This window comes from Pan troglodytes, chromosome 5 (assembly GCF_028858775.2).
Source record: "Pan troglodytes isolate AG18354 chromosome 5, NHGRI_mPanTro3-v2.0_pri, whole genome shotgun sequence".
NCBI classification, from domain to species: Eukaryota; Metazoa; Chordata; class Mammalia; order Primates; family Hominidae; genus Pan; species Pan troglodytes.
This window is the reverse complement of record NC_072403.2, coordinates 147,220,141-147,241,326: the sequence shown is the minus strand read 5'-3', so window position 1 is coordinate 147,241,326 and position 21,186 is coordinate 147,220,141. Positions and strand designations below refer to the sequence as shown.

Here is a 21,186-nt window from a genome sequence, read left to right as displayed (position 1 = left end):
TTATGACATTGACTTTTGAGTCAAACTGGACCAACTTTTTTTTTTTTTTTTTTTGAGATGGAGTCTCGCTCTGTCACCCAGGCTGGATTGCAATGATGCGATCTCAGCTCACTGCAACCTTTGCCTCCCGGGTTCAGGTGATTCTCCTGCCTCAGCCTCCCGAGTAGCTGGGATTACAGGCGTGCGTCACCAAGCCCAGCTAATTTTTGTATTTTTAGTAGAGATGGGGTTTCACCATGTTGGTCAGGCTGGTCTCGAACTCCGGACCTCGTGATCTGCCCACCTTGGCCTCCCAAAGTGCTGGGATTATAGGCGTGAGCCACCGCGCCCGGCCTTCGACCCACTGTCTTATAAAATGTCCAACATTTTGAATGTATTTCATCCTGATTATATTCAGGCTAAACTTTTTTGGCAAAAATACTATAAAAAAATCTAAAAAGTACATGTAAATGGTTTGCATCATATCGGGTGCATATCATGTCAGCTTGTCCCACTTTTGGTGTTGTCAAGTTTAGTCCTTAATTAAGGTGGTGAACACCAGATCTCTTCATTGTAAAAATTAATTTTCTTTTCTTTGTAATTGTTGAATAATCTGTGGAATGATACTTTAAGGCCATGTGAATATCTTGTTCCCAACCTTCCTTTGTTCTTTGTGTGTGTTCCTTACTTAGTGGGCTTAGTAACCCTACTTAGTGATTTCAGTGTCCATTGATGATCCTAGCCTGAAATAATTATTGTAGTGGGCTGAGGATACAAAATGGTGTTTTCTAGTGCTGTTATCACCTTATTCTTCAGTCGAGTGTTTTCTTTGCCCCCACCACTGCGCCCCGCCCCGCCCCCCATTCCTGTCTTTCTTTCTATACGAGTACTATGGGTTTTTTTCATTCAATTTGTTGTACTACTTTTCTAACATTTTTTGAGTGTGGCTCAAATTGTCCCCAGTTTGGCGAAGGAGAGCCCATTCATTCCTGCTCTTATGTCCTTTGATATGAACCAGTTAGCCTTTGAGCACTTCTGTGCTTATAATGTCCTAAGTTCGTCTGGTACTATCCCTACCCCAGAGCTGGAATCAGTCATTTCTCCAAAGAACTCTGATACTATTAGTAGGTAATGCAATTTAGAAACTAAAATCTGGGACTAAGTACACTCATTGCTATTGGGGAATCATTCCTTCTAGATCCTTTCAGTGAACATAACTTGAAAATATATTTTTACAAAATCAAGTTTATATTGATATTCCCAGTTGTCTTTATTGTATATTTGTATGCTTTCGTTTGACATAATAGGGAGCCTTGTCATTTATCAATAATAAAGGCTACAAATATTTTTCCCATTTTGTCATTTGGCTTTTGACTTTGCAGTACAAATGTTGCAAAGTATGGATTCAATTTATTTTTCAAAATGTCCATCCACTTGTCCCCAACATATTGTCCCAACACCATGTATATGAAAACATCTCTTCTTCTTCATAAACCGTATGTACTTGAATCTTTTTCTAAACATTTTAATCTATTCTGTTCATCTACATGGCTACTCGTGTTAATATTGCATTATTTTAGTTACAGAGGCTTTTTATGATATATACTAATATTGAGTAGTGTTTATTTCCAGTGGTTGCTCGTTTTTTTCCCCTGGGGATTTTTTTAAGGTATTCTTACATGTTCTTCTATATGATTTTCAGAATCAACTTGTCTAGTGCTGGAAAAAAAAAACTTTTTAAAAATTAAAATCCTATTAAATTTATATATTGTCTTGGGGAGAGCTCACATTTATATGATGCTACATTGTCTTGTCACACAACATGGGATGTTCCAACTAGATACTCCTCGACTTATAATAGAGTTATAGCCCAGTAAACCCATAATATGTCAGAAAAGCATCCAAACCTACCAAACATCATACTTTAGCCTAGCCTGCCTTAAACATGCTCAGAACACTTACATTAGCATACAGTTGGGCCACATCATCTAAGACAAAGCCTATTTTATAATTAAGTGTTGAATATCTCATGTAATTTATTGAATATTCCACTGAAAGTGAAAAACTGAGTAGTTGTATGGGTACTCAAAGTATGCTTTCCACTGAAAGCATGTTACTTTCAAAGTATGGTAAAGTTGAAAAATTGTTAAGTCAGACCTTCATAAGTCAAGGGCCACCTGGACTTCTGTGTTTTTCAGAAGTATTTTAAGGTGTTCTTCATACTGTTTTACACATTTTTTGTTGTATTTATTCATATTATTATTTATATTGCCCTTATAAGTGAAATATTCTTTCATTATATCTTCTAATTTGTTTGAATATGTAAGAGAAATTGACTTTTGTATATTAAATTTTATATGATGCTGACTTTCCAGTTTATTAGTTCTGGTACTGATTGTGTTAATTTTAGCATTGATTCTTTTGGACTTACTAGATATAAAATTATATTATCTGCAAAACGTAGTTTACCTTCTTTTCCAGTTCTTAAGAAAGGCTTGCAGTCTCAGTACAGATAACTTCTTCACATTAAACTAGCAGAAAAGGGCCGAGCGCGGTGGCTCACGCCTGTAATCCCAGCACTTTGGGAGGCTGAGGCGGGTGGATCACGAGGTGAGGAGATCGAGACCAGCCTGGCTAACACACTGAGACCCCGTCTCTACTAAAAATACAAAAAATTAGCCAGGCGTGATGGCGGGCACCTGTAGTCCCAGCTACTCGGGAGGCTGAGGCAGGAGAATGGCGTGAACCTGGAGGTGGAGCTTGCAGTAAGCCGAGATTGCGCCATTGCACTCCAGCCTAGGCAACAGAGCAAGACTCCATCTCAAAAAATATATATATATATATATGTATATATAAACTAGCAGAAAAGATCTCTGCCTTCTGTAACTGTATTCTACTGGAATGTAATAAATTTCATGTTTTCATAGGCACAGATAATCAAACCATAATTCTATCTCTGTTCTATATAGAAAGATCCCCGGGGATTGCCAAAACTGACATAGGATGCATAGGTATCATATTGCCCGAAACAAGTAACTCTTAAGATGTCATGAAAGGGAGGTTAGAGCTTCTCCTGTTCCCAGAACAGTGCCTTGTGCTTAGCAAGTAGCTTGTAACCATTTGGTAATGACACATAAGATTGCTGGATATATGTTCTGTCTTCAAAACTTGGCACATGTTCCTGTCTGTTTTTGTTTTGCAGCATATCTGTTTGTCTTTGTTCTTCTTTCTTTGATCGTAGTCTTGAGTTAAAGGTTGGTAGGGTTTGGGAAAACTAAAAAATGTATGCTTGCAGCTGTTCAGATTAGGTACAGTGGAATAAAATGTCATGATCTGATTTTCTACAAAATAAATACTAAAAGTGTCTCCCAAGAAACATAAAATTTCTTTTATTATCTTCTCTAGACTGTATTAGCATCTGGGAAATTAGGGAAATGTTTAAGTATAGTCATGCATTGCTTAACAGTGGCGATACATTTTAAGAAATGCATAGTTAGGTGATTTTTTTCATTATGCAAATATCATAGCGTGTACTTACACAAACCTAGATAGTATAGCCTACTACCCCTAAGCTATATGATATGGCCAACTGTTCCTACACTACAAACCTGTACAGCATGTGACCATACCTAATGCCATAGGCAGTTGTAACACAATGGTAAAAATTGTGTATCTAAACATAGAAAAGGTACAGCAAAATGCAGTATTATAATCTTATGAGACCCTCATTGTATATGCGATCTGTCATTGACTAAAACATCATTACTCAGCACATGACTGTAATACATTTCAGTTTTGCACTAAGTTTAGGAACATTACCAAAGGGTAAATTAACGTTTTTTAAAACAGTCCTAGTACGTTAACTCAGGCATTCTGATGACTAATACACCTAACACTGCATTGTAGCATATGAATCTGGTGAATGTGGCATAGGAGAATAGATTCATTCAGTTAATATTTGAGTCAATTCTTGAAGACCTTCTGTATTTTAAGCATTTGGGTTAGGCACTGTGGATATGAAGATGAAAAAAATCAGGTCCCAACCACAGGGGCTAAACAAACACATAAATGGGTCTGAAGGGTTTGTGGCTTAGAGGTGTGGGTGTCAGTCCAGGTACTGCTGCTTTTAGTTATATGACCTTAGGAATGTTACCTACCTTCTAATTTACTTTCTGAAAGCCACTGTTTCCTTCCTTTAAAATAGGGTTATCTTGTTGTTTAGTAATTAACTTAAACTTTTGTGTGTATTTGACAAAGTCTCACCCTGTCACCTGGGCTGGAGTGCAGTGGTGCAACCATAGCTCACTGAAGCCTTGACCTCCCAGGCTCAACTCAAGCCACCCTCCCAAGTAGCTGGACCACACATGCACACCCACATCCAGCTATTTTTTTTTTCTTTTTCTTTTTCTTTTTTTTTTTTTTTTTTTTTTTCGGTAGAGACAGGGTCTCGCTATGTTGCCAGGGCTAGTCTCAGACTCCCGGGCTTAAACAATTCTGCCTCAGCCTCCCCAAGTGCTGGAATTACAGACATGAGCCACTGCACCTGGCAAGAAATCTTAATAGTTGTTTTTTGTTTGTTTTGGTTTAATTTAAAAGACTCTCTAATTCTTCCATTGTCATCAGTGTCACTACCAGTTCTAGTTTATTTCTTCTTCTTCAGGCTACTGAGGCTCTTGAAGAAAATTATTTTCTTTGCCTCTTCATGGTCTATTGCCCCAACTATACTGATGGAAGTCTGAGTTGTAGCAAAATCAAACCTGCCCAACTGATACCCCTCTGCTGGGGCACAGGAGTAAGGCTCTCTTCTCAAGTCTCATCAGTTGCAAGTTACAGCCATCTCCCAATGACTGGGACTGAATGCCAGTTCTTCCAGAAACCATTTCTTCCAGGTGTATAGACCCTTTTTAGGGTTATTATGATTCATAGGATCTGCTAGGCCCTTATTGTACTACAAACATTAAACTTACAGATATTGCCCATTTCCAAGGGGATTTATAGCTTCTGCTGGCTGAAAGCCCTCAATGAACTCTGAAAACTTAATTTTCTACTCACACCTTTGGAAAAAGCCTGCTTACCCTGCACAGATCCTTGCTCAACACCGAGTAGAACAAAGTCCTCCCACCCCAACCCTTTGCCTTGACATATTGGCACTGAGATCCCAGGAAAACTTCATTCTGATATATACTCCAGGGTTTGCTAGCCTTCTTGTCTTAGTCTTTGTAGATCTTTAGAAAGAAACTAAACTATATGACTTCAAATGTTAAAATCTCTAGAGTAGAAAGGATGTTCACATAGAAGATTAGTTGAAAAGATTATCATGAAGATAAAAGTTGTGAAGGTAAAGATGAGCTATAAAATTAAATAATAGAATAAAATTTCCCTGAGCAGAAGAATGATAAGACTCTGCAGGTCAAAGGGTTTATCAAGTCCCGGGAAAAGATTAATGATAACAAAGGCACTCAGCCGTACTCTAGTGAAATTCCTGATTTCCTAGGTAAAGGAAAAATATCACAAGCTTCTATAGAGGAGGAACAGGTTCTTTACATAGGAAAGAAAATCACATGAGCACCTGACATATCTAAAACACTAGAAGCTGGCTGATAGTGGAATAACATATAGGCAACCAAGATAAAGGGTTTCTTATCCAAAGGAAGGCATATTTGGATATACAAGGATTTAGAGAGTACTGTAGCCAAATGACAATTCAATGAAATAGAAATCTCAAGACAGAGGAAAACATTAGATTTTTCTGTTAGGCATAGAGGAAAAAATTAGGTGTTTTCTTACACTATATCATTTTGTTTCGTAAATTCACGCTTAGCACTTCTACAAATTCCCATGCATTTTTATCTCTTTAAACTTACCTATATAAAAAGAATAGAGAAATAAAAGCCTTCTAAAAGTTCAATCTTGATGTGGAGCAAGGAGATATTGGTATGTATAGTATCTTGGTTGGAGAGAGGTTTAGACATAAATTTATTTGGATAAATAATAAATGTATTTATTACTGTTAGAATCCAGAAGGGAACTAATAGCAGATTTTAAGTGTTGGTAAAATTGAAAACAAGAATTCAAGATCAACAGGCAAGAAAAAAAAGGAGTATCCACTGAAATAGACCGAAAACAAGAAAATTTTAAAAAGCAACCATATAAATAATTGGAAGTAGAGTTTTGCTTCTAATTAATATGTACATTGTAATGATCATCACTCTTACCATATTATTGGAAGACCTCACATAAACTAAAAAGCCATCAAAGAGATGTGGTCACAGAGAATTCTAAATAAAATAAATTGCAAAGAGAAATGAACCCTACTGCATAAAGAAGTAAAGACAAGCAGTCACTTAAATACATGGGAACATTTATTGAGATAGAAACCAGGCAAGCAGAGGAGCAAGCCTTCTATAATCAGAGCTACTGCTGAGGCAAGGAGAGATTAGCTGAACTTCTAAGGACTATGTGGACTGGCATGATAGATTGGAATCTGAAAGATCCCAAATGTCACTCAGTCCTCTCCACCTATCAGTTCTCCCCAAGAGGACTTTTGAAGCTTAAGCACTGACAGGAAACTGGGAGTAAGGCAGAGAGAGTTCCCATAATCTCTAGAAGTTTAAATCCTAAAGTCCCCCTAGAAGGAATAACTCATCTCATTTTGGGGAGAGTTATAGTAGGTGTATTGAAATTAACTAAGCAACAGCCCAGTCCCAACCCAAGTCAACTCCTGATTTGAAAAGAGATCTACCCCTCACCCTAGCTTTCTGAAAAAGGAAATGGTGAGCCTTTTCTGAGGGAAGACGTTTGCTATTTCAGTCTACTGATTACATATGTGTCTGGCAGTTCTAACCTATAATCAAATTCTGAGGCATGTGAATTAGCAGAAATAGATGACCCATAACAAAGAAAAAGAACAATGAATAAAAGGAATCCTACAGATAATCAAAATGTTGGCATTAGCAAGCAAGAATTTTAAAATATCTGTTACACGTATGTTAAATAACTTATGAGGAACCATGAGCAAAAGGAGTGCAAAGATGGAGAATTTCATGGAAGTCAGGATTTCCATTTCTCTTAAATGGAAATCCTAAAAAATAAATGAATTATAGTCTAGACCTGAAGATTATAACAGATAAAATGAAAATTCATTAGATGGACCTAACAACAGATAACAGCAGATAACAACAGATAGGACACCTTAAAAGAAAGGACCACTGAACTGGAGGGCAAAACAATAAAAATTGTACAGATTATTCAAATTGAAACAAAGATGAAGAGGAGGCATGGGAAGAAGAAAGAGTCATATCTGTGTCTCCCTGTGAAATGGATTAAACATGCAACTGGAATTGCAGAAGGAAAACAGAAAATATGGGTGAAGAAATATTTGAAGAAATAATGGGCTAGTAGTTTTCCTCTAATTAAAGACAACCTATAGACATAAAAAGCTTAGCAAGGAGAAGCAGTCATCAGCATTTAAAGCTTGTTTCATTTAAAGCTTGTTTCCATAACTGTGTTGATGCTGTCTCAAAATGGCAGATAGGAGGCAGGACTAACTTGCAGCTCCCACTTGGACGGACAGAGCAGTGCACAGAGAATCACATTGTGAACTTTTGCTCCAAGAACTACTACCAGAAAAGCCGAGATAATCCACAGACCTGTTAGAGGGGGCAGCTTGCTGCTACATGCTCTGTGAGACAGCTGAAAAACTTAGTGCCCAAAGAGTGAGAGAAGGAATGTCCACCCCTGAACACACATCCTCACTGGGGAACCTGAAGGTCCAGATCACCAGAAAAGGATTTGACCTTACCTGGAGCTGAGACAAATTTAGAGAGCCGAGTGAAATATAGGGGTAGAGGAAGCAGTGGGAAGAGCCCTGTGGGCACTCTTGGTCCTCAGGGAAGCCATTCCTGCATTCCTGACTGTCTTGCAGGAGTCCTTGGGGAGGGCTGCCAGTGGAATTGAAGAAAGACGACAAGGAGAAGGAAACTTCTAGCTGAAGTTTGTAACAATTTCAACTGAAGGCAAAGTTTCCTGGACAGAATCCAAAGGAGGGAGCAAATGAGGAGTGCAGATATGAGCACAGAATCCACAGCAGGTGGGAAGGTGCAAAACCTGAAAGCCCTGCTTGCTTTCTCAGAAGGGAGGCTTGTAGCCTGGGGCAAGTTCTCAACCCTGCTCACTGGCTGCCTGGAAATAAACTCTTTGCTACTGAGGGGTAGAGTGGGAACGAGAGTGGCATTTTGGGATGCATGGGAACTGGGTGAGGCCTGTAACTACTGCCTTTCCTTCACTTCCCTGGTGACCTATATGACACAGCAGAGGCAGCCATAATCCTCCTGGGAAAGTAACTCCATCAGCCTGAGAACCACATTCCCATCCCACACAGCAGTTGCAGCAAGCCCCGCCCAAAGAGAGTCTGAGTTCAGACATACCTAATCCTGCGGGCGCCCCCCACCACCACCGTGGTCTTTCTCTACCTGTCCTGGTACCTTAAGACAAAGGATATAATCTCTTGGGAGCTCTGTGGCCCTGCCCACCACCTAAGAAACCTGAATACTTATCCAGGTGACCCTAGGGCAAGCTTGTACCCTCCCTATTCTACCACAGCTTATGTTCTCTTGAAAGCACCACCTTCTGGCTGGAAACCATCCAACACAAAACCAGCACACTAAACAAAACTACAACCAAGGACCATCACAGAATCCACTTCACTCCCCTGCTACCTCCACCAGCGCAGGTGCTGGTATCCATGGCTGAGAGACCTGAAGACGGATCACATCACCAGACTCTGCAGAAACTCCTCAGTACCAACACGGAGCCTGGTGGCTCTGCTGGGTGGCTGGGCCCAGAAGAGAAACAACGATCACAGCTCTCAGGAAGCCCCATCCTCAGGGGAATGGGGAGAGCACCACATCAGGGGCATCCCGTGGGACAGAAGAATCTGAACAATAGTCCTTGAGCCACAGATCTTCCCCTCTGATATAATCTACCCAAATGAGAAGGAGCCAGAAAAACAATTCTGGTAATATGACAAAACAAGGCTCTTTAACACCCCCAAAAGATCACACTAGCTCACCAGCAATGGATCCAAACCAAGAAGAAATCTCTGAATTGCCAGAAAAAGAATTCTGAAGGTCAATTATTTAGCTACTCAAGGAGGCACCAGAGAAAGGTGAATACCAACTTAAAGAGATTTTTTAAATGATACAGGATATGGATGGAAAAATCTCCAGAGAAACAGCATAAAAAAAAAAAATCACAACTTCTGGAAATGAAGGACACACTTAGGGAAATGCAAAATACACTGGAAAGTCTTACCAGTAGACTCAAACAAGTAAAAGAAACAACATAAGAGCTGAAAGACAAGGCTTTCTAATTGACCCAAGCCGACAAAGACAAAGAAAAAAATTTTTTAATGAACAAAGCCTCTCAGAAGTTTGGTATTATGTTAAATGACCAAATCTAAGAATAATTGGTGTTCCTGGAAGAAGAGAAATCCAAAAGTTTGGAAAACATACTTGAGGGAATAATCTAGGGAAACTTCCCTGGTCTTGCTAGAGATACAGACATCCGAATATAAGAAGCTCAAAGAACACCTGGGAAATTCATCACAAAAAGATCATCACCTAATCACATCATCAGGTTATCTAAAGTCAAGATGAAGGAAAGAATCTTAAGAGCTGTGAGGCAAAAGCATCAGGTAACCTATAAAGGAAAATCTGTCAGATTAACAGCAGATTTCTTAGCAGAAATCCTAGAAGCTAGAAGGGATTGGGGTCCTATCTTTAGCCTCCTTAAACAAAACAATCAGCCAAGAATTTTGTATCCAGAGGAACTAAGCTTCATAAATGAAGGAACTCCAAAAGGAACCCTCAAAACCATGTAAATACATGGAAGTTAAATAAACAGATCCCAAATGATCATTGGGTCAACAATGAAATCAAGATGGAAATTTAAAAATTCTTTGAACTGGATGATAATAGTGATGCAACTTGTCAAAACTGCTGGGATACAGCAAAAGCAGTGCTAAGAGGAAAGTTCATAGCCGTAAATGCCTACAATCATCTGAAAGAGCACAGGCAGACAAACTAAGGTCACACCTCAAGGAACTAGAGAAACAAGAACAAACCAAACCCAAACCCAGCAGAAGAGAAAAAATAACAAAGATCAGAGCAGACCTAAATGAAACAACAAAAAAATACAAAAGATGAATGAAATGAAAAGCTGGTTCTTTGAAAAGATTAACAAAATCGATAGACCATTAGTGAGATTAACCAAGAAAAGAAGAGAGAAGATCCAAATAAGCTCAATTAGAAACGAAATGGGGGATATTACAACCAAACCACAGAAATACAAAAGATTGTTCAAGACTACTGTGAAAGCCTTTATGCATACAAATCAGAAAACCTAGAGGAGATAGATAAATTGCTGGAAATATACTATCCTTCTGGATAAAACAGCATAAAAATAGAAACTCTGAACAGACCAATAACAAGCACAAAGATTGAAATGGTAATAAAAAATTTGCCATCAAAAATAAGTTCAGGACTAGATGGATTCACAGCTGAATTCTATCAGACATTCAAAGAAGAATTGTTACCAATCCTCCTGACACTATTCCAAAAGATAGAGAACAAGGGAATCTTTCCTAAATCATTCTATGAATCCCGTATCACCGTAATACCAAAGCCAGGAAAGGACGTAACAAAAAAAAAAGAAAACCGCAGACCAATATCCCTGATTAACATAAATGCAAAAATCCTCAACAAAATACTAGCTAACCAAATCCAGTAGCATATCAAAAAGATAATGTGCCATGATCAAGCAGGGATGGTTTAACATATGCAAGTCAATAAGTGTGATACACAACTTAAACAGAATTAAAAATAAAAGTCATATGGTCATCTCAAGAGAAAAAGCATTTGACAAAATCCAGCGTCCTTTATGATTAAAACCCTCAGCAAAATTGATGTAGAAGGGACATACCTTAAGGTAATAAGAGCCATCTGTGACAAACCCACAGCCAACATTATACTGAACAGGGAAAAGTTGAAAGAACTCCCCCTGAGAACTGGAACAAGACAAGGATGCCCACTTTCACCACTTCTGTTCAACATAATACTGGAAGTCCTAGCCATAGCAGTCAGACAAGGGAAAGAAATAAAGGACATTCAAATCAGTAAAGAAGTCAAACTGTCACTGTTTGCCAATGATATGATTGTATACCTAGAAAACGCTAAAGACTCATCCAAAAAGCTCCTAGATCTGATAAATTAATTCAGTAGAGTTTCTGGATGCAAAATCAATGTACACAAATCAGTAGCACTGCTAAATAGCAACAGTGACCAAGCTGACAATCAAACCAAGAACTGAACCCCCTTTACAGTAGCTGCAAAACATAAAATAAAATACTTAGGAATGTACCTAACCAAGGAGGTGAAAGATCTCTACAAGGAAAAGTAAAAAACAGTGCTGAAAGAAATCACAGATGACACCAAAAAAAGATGGAAACACATCCCATGCTCATGGATGGGTAAAACCAATATTGTGAAAATGACCGTACTGCCAAAAGCAATAAAAAATTCAATGCAATTTCCATCAAAATACCACCATCATTTTTCGCAGAACTAGAAAACAATCCTAAAATTAATATGGAACCAAAGAAAGAGCCCATGTAGCGAAAGCAAGACTAAGCAAAAAGAACAAATCTGGAGGCATCACATTACCCAACTTCAAACTATATTATAAAGCTATAGTCACCGAAAGAGCATAGTACTGATATTAGACCAATGGAACAGAATAGAGAACCCAGAAATAAACCCACATACTTAACAGCCAACTGATCTTCGACAAAGCAAACAAAACATAGAGTGAGGAAAGGACACCCTGTTCAACAAATGGTGCTGGGATAATTGGCAAGCCACATGTAGAAGAATGAAACTGGATCCTCATCTCTCACTTTATACAAAAATCAACTCAAGATGGATGAAAGACTTAAATCTAAGACCCAGAATCATAAAAATTCTGGAAGATAATATCGGAAAAACACTACTAGACATTGGCTTAGGCAAAGACTTTATGATCAAGAACCCAAAAGCAATTGCAACAAAAACAAAGATAAATAGATGGAACTTAAACTAAAAGGCTTCTGCACAGCAAAAGAATCAGCAGAGTAAACAGAGAACCCACAGAGTGGGAGAAAATCTTCTCAAAGTATGCATCTGACAAAGGACTACTATCCAGAATCTACAAGGAACTCAAACAAATCAGCAAGAAAAAAAAAATCCCATCACAAAGTGGGCTAAGGACATGCATAGACAATTGACAGTTGTCAAAAGAAGATATACAAATGGCCAACAAGCATATGAAAAAATGCTCAGCATCACTAATGATCAGGGAACTGCAAGTCAAAACTGCAATGTGATGCCACCTTACTCCTGCAATAATGGCCATAATCAAAAAATAATAGATGTTGGTGTAAATGTGGTGAAAAGGGAACATCCCTGCATTGCTGGTGGGAATATGAACTAGTACAACCACTATGGAAGACAGTGTGGAGATTCCTTAAAGAACTATTAGGTTGGTGCAAAAGTTACTGCGGTTTTTGCCATTAGTTTCAATTAGCAAAATCTGCAATTACTTTTGCACCAACCTAAGAAAAGTAGCACTTTTGCTCCAGCAATCCCACTACCATCTACCCAGAGGGAAAAAAAAGTCACTGTACAAAAAAGATACTTGCACACACGTGTTTATATATAGCAGCACAATTTGCAATTGCAAAAATACGGAACCATCCCAAATGCCCATCAATCAACAAGTATATATATGTGTATATACACCACATTTTCTTTATACATATATATATATATACACACACTCACACCTACACACACACACCATGGAATACTACTTAGTCATAAAAAGGAATGGAATAATGGCATTCACAGCAACCTGGATAGAATTGGAGACTCTTATTCTAAGGACTTTGGGGACTTGGGGGAAAGGGTGGGACAGGGGTGAGGGATAGAAGAGTACACATTGGGTACAGTGTACACTGCTTGGGTGACAGATACACAAAATCTCATAAATCACCACTAAAGAACTTACCCATGTAACCAAACACCACTTGTTCCTCAAAGACCTATTGAAATAAAAAATAAAATCAAAAAAAATAAAATTTAAAAGCTTAGCAAAATCCAAAGATAACACACATACACGTATACATATATATAAATGAAACCATAGATACCTCCTAATTAAACTGAAGAAAATGAAAAATTTATATTCCTTTAGAGTATAAATATACACACGTGTGTGTGTGTGTGTGTGTGTGTGTGTGTGTGTGTGTGTATGAAACCATACCTAGGTACCTCCTGATTAAACTAAAAAGAAAATTACAAAAGCAGCCAGAGGGGAAAAGTGTTACGTTCAGGGAAATCATAATAAGAATGATGACTTCCTTCTCATAAGAAATAATGGAATGAAATCATTTTCTAAAAGAAAATGGCTATTAACCTAGATTTCAATACCCAGCAAAACATTCTTTGTAAATGAATCCCTACTAAAGATTTTTCAGGAAAAAACATAGTCACCAGCAGACTTACACTACAAAATAACAGGGGGTTAATGATCTCATGTGAAAGCCTGGATCTGTAAGAAGGGATAAAGATAAATATATCAGTTTAAAACAACAATACTGACAATATATTTTGGTGTTTATAACATATAGAAGTTAAATATAAGGCAGCAAAAGCATAAAGGGTGGTTGAATAAATGGGGTTAACACTGTTTTAAGTTGCTTATATTATTCTTGAAGTAGAAGAAATCCTAATTCAAGGTATAGTACAGTGGTATGTTGTAATCTCTACATTAGCCATCAAAAAATATGAAGAGATGTAACTAAAAAGCCATCAGAGGACATAAAATGGAAGAGTAAAACTATTTGACTATTGCGAAAGAATATAGAAAAAGAGGAAGAAAAGAACAAAAAGAAATGCAATAAGATAGCAAAATGCTAAACTTCAGCAAAGCCATATGAGTAATTGCATTAAATGTAAATAGTCAAATCATTGAAAGGCAGAGATTGTTAGACTGGACAACCTAGCAGTAATATTTATTGATAGATTGATTCTTTATTCTGCTGACAGACTGCTTTTATAATTTTTTTCATTTTTATTTGTTGATAGGTCGATTTATTCTATCTATATATTCCTGAGTTCATTCGGATATATGCAGATTTTAAAATATTTCATAATAACATCAACATTTTAACTATATTCCTACACAATTATGTTGAATGAACATAACATTTATAATTTAGAGTATAAACAATAGCATTTTTATTTATCTCATATGTCCCAGAAAGTAAGTATATTATTAGTCAGGGTTCTCCAGAGAAACAACCAGTAGGAAGACCATAGAGAGAGAAAGGTTTACTTTAAGGAATTGTCTCAAACATTGTGGGGGCTGGCAAGACCAAAATCTGCAGGCTAGGCCAACAGGAGGGAGACGTAGGAAAGAGTTGCAGTTCCAGTCTGAAGGCAGCCTGTTGGCAGAATCCCCTCGCTCTCAGGTGAGTTGTCATTTTCTTAAGGCCTTCATCTGATTGGATGAGGCCCACTTAACATCATGGAGGGCAGTGTGCTTTACTCAAAGCCTGTTGATTTAAATGTTAATTCCATCTAAAATCTTCAAAGAAATATCTAGAATAATGTTTGATCAAGTATCTGGGTACCATGGCCTAGCTAAGTAGACATATAATACTAACCATTATAGCATGCTACTTATTATGAGCTTTCAATTATTGTTATACATTAATAAAAGTGAAATGAGATACAAATACAGATTTTTAAGTAAAATTTACCTAAAATAGGAAGTTATTTTGATACTTTTTTCTAAAGTTTATTCCTTTCTATATATTTTTTACTGCAAGCTTGAACAAACATGCATGATTGTATTTCCAAATTATATTATTTATATATGTAATCTAAATTTAAAACTAAGATTATAACTTTGGATAATCCACTTTTTGAAATTCTAATTTTCAACACATTCTTATCCTAAAATGGAAACACTAAAATCTGTAGAGGTTTTTTTGTTTTTTTCTTGGTATTGTATAAACTGTATATATAGATTTTTGCCTGGTTTGCCTTGGTTTTTATTATTTTAAAGTTCCTTTTCTCCAATTAAAATTACTTTCTGTTTAGATAAGAATTTAAAAATCAGTAATCAGCCTAGGTCAATTTTATAACAGTCAGATTACAATAGTGAGAAGACGTGTGTAAGATGTTGTTAATTGCTGAACTCTGGCATGACCCCTCTCATTTGAAAGCCAGTTGCCATGCCACACTATTCTCAGTGTTTGCAGCTAGGATTGTGAGACTGTAGGGGCTGACAAAGTTGGGATTTCTCGATTTATTCTCTCTATATTTCTATATTGTTAAAATCTTACAATAGGAATCTACATTACTTATTTGCCTGCATGTTGTACCCTTTGAAAAAAAATTAACCCAAAACTGGTGTTACTCTATGAATAAGAGTGTCTTTCCATCAAAATTACCTTAAAGATTTTATTACACTTAAGATGAAACTCTGTTCATTTGCTCTGTGGTAATTCTTCAAAAAAGGATATCCATGTTTTTACTAGACTCTTATAGTCAGAAACTGTAATATATTCATCTTTTATCACTGAGTACCAAGAATAACCACTCAAAAATATTAGTCAATTGAATGAAGGTAGTATAGTGCTTTATACTTCACTGGCTAACAATAAATGTTACAAAAAATTAATGAAACAAAAACTGCATGTTTCATGATTCATTTTGAAAATACTCTTGCAAAGCGATAAAAAGTGATTGTTTGTGTTGATCTCACTTAATCCTTTACCGTACTTTAAGAAAAATGAGTCATATGCTTGTAGAAGAGAAACTAACATTTAAACTAGGAATTTTACTAATTGCTATTAACAGACATTGTAGTTCTTGCCTCTTGTCCTGCATATGACAGCCTTTAGCATTGTTTGAACAAACTATGTTAATATCCTAAATTACATGTTAGTTTGCTGGTGGACAGAAATTAGGAATTAAACAAGACCCACACTTGTGTTCATTTTTAACTTGAGTTAGACTTTGAACCAGTATCTTTACAGATGAGATCCCCTGTGTCACGTCCTGAAAGGGTGTTTATTACAAAGAAATGCAGTAGAGAACATTGGGAACAAAAAGATAAATCCACACATGATAAAAGAATATTTCTCAATATTAGCCATCTGTGTTATCATTTTAAAGAAGGGAATCAGGGGAACATTTTTCTTCAGATACTCGTGGTGATTGAATAAATAGAGTATGTCATAGTAGGAAGTCAGATGATCAAAGAGAAATTCAGATGGATTTATTTATTCTTTTGAGAAAATAAGACAGTAGTGATTCACTTCATAGCCCTTGTGATACTTCTTTTTAAAAACTTCATATCCTTGAATCAGAAATAAAACTTTCATGGAAGAAAAGCAGCAGAGCCCAGATAATGGTGTAATTTTTGAGTTGAGAGCAGGATATGGACACATCTTGCGCTATTGCTAGACATCACTTGAATGGGAAAAAAGGCTTAGCTAACCTTGAGTCAGTTTAGACCAACTGTTTCTGACCAAAGAATTCATGATACATCTTAAAAGGATCTTGCCTTCCAAGTGAGACTTTTTTCTTGGAAGCTGTGTGAGTCATAATAAATGTTTTTCCAATAAAATGGCATGAATATTTTCAACATAAAATGGACAGGCTTAATAACCAAATACTCACAATGTTTTCTTTCCACAGGGATTATCAGCATAGAAAGAAAGCCTTGTAACCATCAGGTAGATACAGCACCAACGGTAAGACAGTCTGTTGCTACGTTGTTAAAAGTGTTAAGAAACTACAAAATTATACTGGTTATAGTTACAGTGCCATTGTAGAAAACTCTTAAAACCTCCCTTTTGCCAAAAGTTATATCCCTGCAAGATTTGTTCATATTAATGTTGTTAACTTAGAAATAATTTATAGTTTTGATAATGTAATTAAGTATTTGTGCAAATTGATTTTTGCCCTTCTAAAAATGAATGTTATTTTGTGCACTAGCATCATTATTTAAAGTGAATGTTTTATAATAGTGAAAAAAGGCCATTATGCTTCATTTCTCTTATAGGTTACTTTGCTTTATTATTATAGAACTGAAGTCTTATCTTTTATCCTTCTTCTCAACAAAAGGCATTTAACAATTATAGCATCTATTCACTATATTTAAAAAGTTGTATTAATAGAAGGAAGATAATTATTAGATTTCCCTTTTAGTCTCTGAATATGATATTTGTGTGAAACATATATTAGTTGCTAGTTTGCAATTGAAAGACTCATAAGATGATATAGAGTACACTGTACATTCCCTAATCCTACTCTTATTTCTTATCCTTTGCATTCATAAGTCTTCCAAGTACTTCCTGTGATTCTCCATTTCCTATTGTGAGAAAGATTTGGTAATATAGGTTGAGTATCCCTTATCCAAAATGCTTAGGACCAGAAGTGTTTTGGATTTTGGTCTTTTTCAAATTTTGGAACATTTGTGTTACACTTCCTGCATCCCTGAGCCAAAAATTAGAAATCCAAAATGTCCCAGTGAACATTTTCTTTGAAAGTCATGTCAATGTTCATAAAGTTTCAGATTTTGGAGGATTTCATATTTCAGGTTTTTGGATTAGGGATAGTCAAACTGTACCAATTAAGAAAATAAAGATGGCCGGACACAGTGGCTCACGCCTGTAATCCCAGCACTTTGGGAGGCCAAGGCGGGCAGATCACAAGGTCAGGAGATTGAGACCATCCTGGCCAACATGGTGAAACCCCATCTCTACTAAAATACAAAAAATTATCTGGGCATGGTGGTGCATGCCTGTAGTCCCAGCTACTTGGGAGGCTGAGGCAGGGGAATCGCTTGAACCCAGGAGGTGAAGGTTGCTGTGAGCCGAGATTGCACCACTGCACTTCAGCCTGGCATCAGAGCAAGACTCCATCTCAAAAATAAATAAATAAAGGTAATATTAAAGTATTTGAATTGTGTTGATGATTAATATATGCCTCAGTAGCAAATTGACTCTATTTTTTATTTGTAATAAATCCCTATGATTGATTTAACATGTTTGATAACTTAATATGTGGGACTTCAGAAAAGACCAGTACATGAGGAATTAGCATAATCATTAAAAAGAACTTGACTGTAGTATGTATGTTTGAGTTATCCTTTAGTAAGTATGCTAAAAGAGTAGCCATAACATGATATAAATTTTATTCTTTAGTATTAAAAAATTAAAGAATGGCAATTAAGAAAAATTTATTTTAATATATTTGAATAATATATTCAGTCCTTTTTGATGTATTTTTATGAGGAAGGATTGGCTACTCTTCTCCTTCTGTGTCTCTACTACAAACTAAGGATGTTACTACCTCTCTCCCCAACAGCCCCTGGCTTTCCAACACTTAATCTTTGCCCTTTCTCCATAACCTCTAAATAGAATCATAAGTCTGTTCATTATTATTACCCAGTGCCCTCTGGTCCCAGACCAGGACAAGTAAAGTCTGATTTTCACAGAAATGTAATTTTATCTAATTTCCATCCTTGAACCTATATTCTCTTATTTTCTTTAAAGGGCTTAGGAGAAGAAAATGTTTAGGGAGGAAAAAAAGGAGTCTAAAAATTATCAAAGTGGAATATTTGTAGCCCCAAATTTTGTATTCTACTGACCCAAAAAAAGAAGAGATACCATGATTTAAGTATCTGTTAGAGCCTGAGAAAAAAACAGAAAGGGAGTGGGCCAGGATTTTAGAATAGCTGAGGCTGGGACCCTGAGTGACTTCTCGACCCCAGACCTAACCCTCAATTCCCAGCTTACTTCTTTACCCATTTTCACGCCCACATTCCCCTTGCTCCAAGTACTGCCATGAATGGCAGTTCTAGGAGAGTGGTATATGCTAGTTGCAGCCATTAAATGGGTGAGGGAAGTGAGCAAATGAGAATTTATCAGACCTCTTTTCAAGGGAAAGATATGTTTGTTTGTTTTTTTTTTTGAGACAGAGTCTCGCTCTGTTGCCCAGGCTGGAGTGCCGTGGCACAATCTCAGTTCACTGCAATGTCCATCTCCCGGGTTCAAGCAGTTCTCCTGCCTCAGCCTCCTAAGTAGCTGGGATTACAGGCGTCCACGACCACGCCCAGCTAATTTTTGTATTTTTAGTAGAGATGGGGTTTCACCGTGTAGGTCAGGCTGGCCTCAAACTCCTGACCTCGTGATCCGCCCACCTCGGCCTCCCAAAGTGCTGGGATTACAGGCATGAGCCACCGCGCCCAGCCGATATGTTTCTTAACATTCCAAGTTGGAATTCTAAATGAAGTTTTCAGTAAATATATGGTTATGGTCAATCAAACTTGAGTTTGATTCTATAGTACTATAATACAATCCAGTGTCCCTTCAGTAAATAAAGATCAGCCTGAGAACAAAACCACCTCTGTCCCTTTGTTCCATGTCACCTCTCACTCTCTTTTTAATTCACTTGTTTCCTTTTTGTTTTTCATTTACTACATGAACTTTGATTTTTTTGTTTGGGTTTTTTTTTTTTCTTTCTTTCTTACAAATAGTACCATATTTGTTTTTTTGAGATACCTTTAATAGAAAGTGAAAAAAATCTCCACATGATGTGACACCCCCTTCATCAAAAAGAATCAAACCTCTATTTTTAACTGTCTATAATCACTTAATTTTTTTGGCATGCTGAGCTCTTCATTTTGTTTATACCTCAGAGTACATTTTCTAGTTGTTCTTCAAGAATTAGAAAATGGGAAGTGAATTATCTGAGTCTGCATATTTTTAAATACTTGTCAATTGCCTTTACTATTAGACAGCTTGCCAAGATTTTTAATTACTTGAACTTAACCTTTTCTCCTCAAAACATTGTGGAAGTTGATTATCTTTGCATTCTGGCGTTTAGTATTGCAGAAGAGACACTGGACATCAGACTGCTAGTCATTCTCTTGTGTAAGGAACCTATGTGGCCTGCTCGTATATTATAGATATTGTTTTATTTTCTTTATACCTAATGTCCTAGGTCAGATTTGATGGTTAAATGTGTGGCTTTCTTTTCACTAATTTTTGTCCTGAATGATATTCATTCAGACACTGTACTATTGATAATAGAAAAAGTAAATAAGACATGAGATAATCATGATGTTAGATTATATGAAAAGACTTACATCATGCCACTTTAAGAATTAGTCCCTCTGCACCTGCTTATCGCCTATAGTAAGTTAAGGATAATATCAGCCCAGATTAATCAGAGGTTATTGTCTGAACCCTAAAAGGCAGGTGTAAAAGTTAGTTAATTGTTAAGTCAGCACAAGTTTGAGTCCTGTATTTACTTTAAATGAAGGACTTATTTGCAAATCAAAGGGAAATGGCAACTAGCATAAGGAAGTAGTCCCCCTGGAACATAGTTAAAACATATCTACCTTTCAGTATACAGTCATATGTGTGGCAAATCCCATAGCTTTTCATATTTTCTGGCAGAATTAATATACATGTAAAATACATTGAAACATGATAAGCCATACTGAATATATAATTTCTAGTGTCTTGAGGAGTACTGTTTTTGAATCTCTTCCAGTGAAAACTAATATGATAAAATTCAAATGACATCAGTATGGCCTATTCGAATGAATAACTTAAATTTTTGTAAAGCTCCTACATTCCAAACTTGTAACACTAATATTAATATTTTTAGTTTTTATTCAGTGACCCTGTAACCCCGGTAGAGAGAACAAAGCTTCTTTTAGCAAATGGATTTTGGGCAGTATATAAAATTACAGCTTGCATTTTCACAGAGGCCTACACATCTATCACAACAGGTTGAAATAAAATTCAGACTGTCTCATCAGGATTATACCAACTATGAAACGCTTGCCATGTGTCTTAAGTATTCCTTTAATTATTAGAATTTAAAGCATTCTAACCTGATTGGAAATTTAAATGTTGATTCATTATTCTTCATATTTATAAGACCAATTTTAAAAGCTATTAATTTATTCCTTCTGCAGTTACCTTTCTTCAAAGTTTTCTAAGGGCTGAATGAATTTTTGTCACATGGTATTTCATCAGTAGTAAACTTTAATATGCATTAGACTTATTTTGTTATTCTGAAA

General features: G+C 36.5%; 1 protein-coding gene across 28 annotated transcripts in view; it reads left to right on the top strand.

Annotated features, from left to right (window-relative positions):
* The window catches only part of AHI1 (Abelson helper integration site 1), a 217,531-nt gene that overhangs the window by 120,514 nt on the left and 75,831 nt on the right, over nt 1-21,186 (top strand). For all 28 annotated transcript variants that reach the window (XR_010157779.1, XR_010157782.1, XR_010157781.1 and 25 more), the window contains one exon: nt 16,785-16,840. Coding sequence is in view for 22 of the 28 variants with exons in the window: in XM_054686934.2 (XP_054542909.1) it covers nt 16,785-16,840 (56 nt within the window). In the remaining 6 variants the exon portion in view is untranslated. The remainder of the gene's footprint in view (nt 1-16,784; nt 16,841-21,186) is intronic.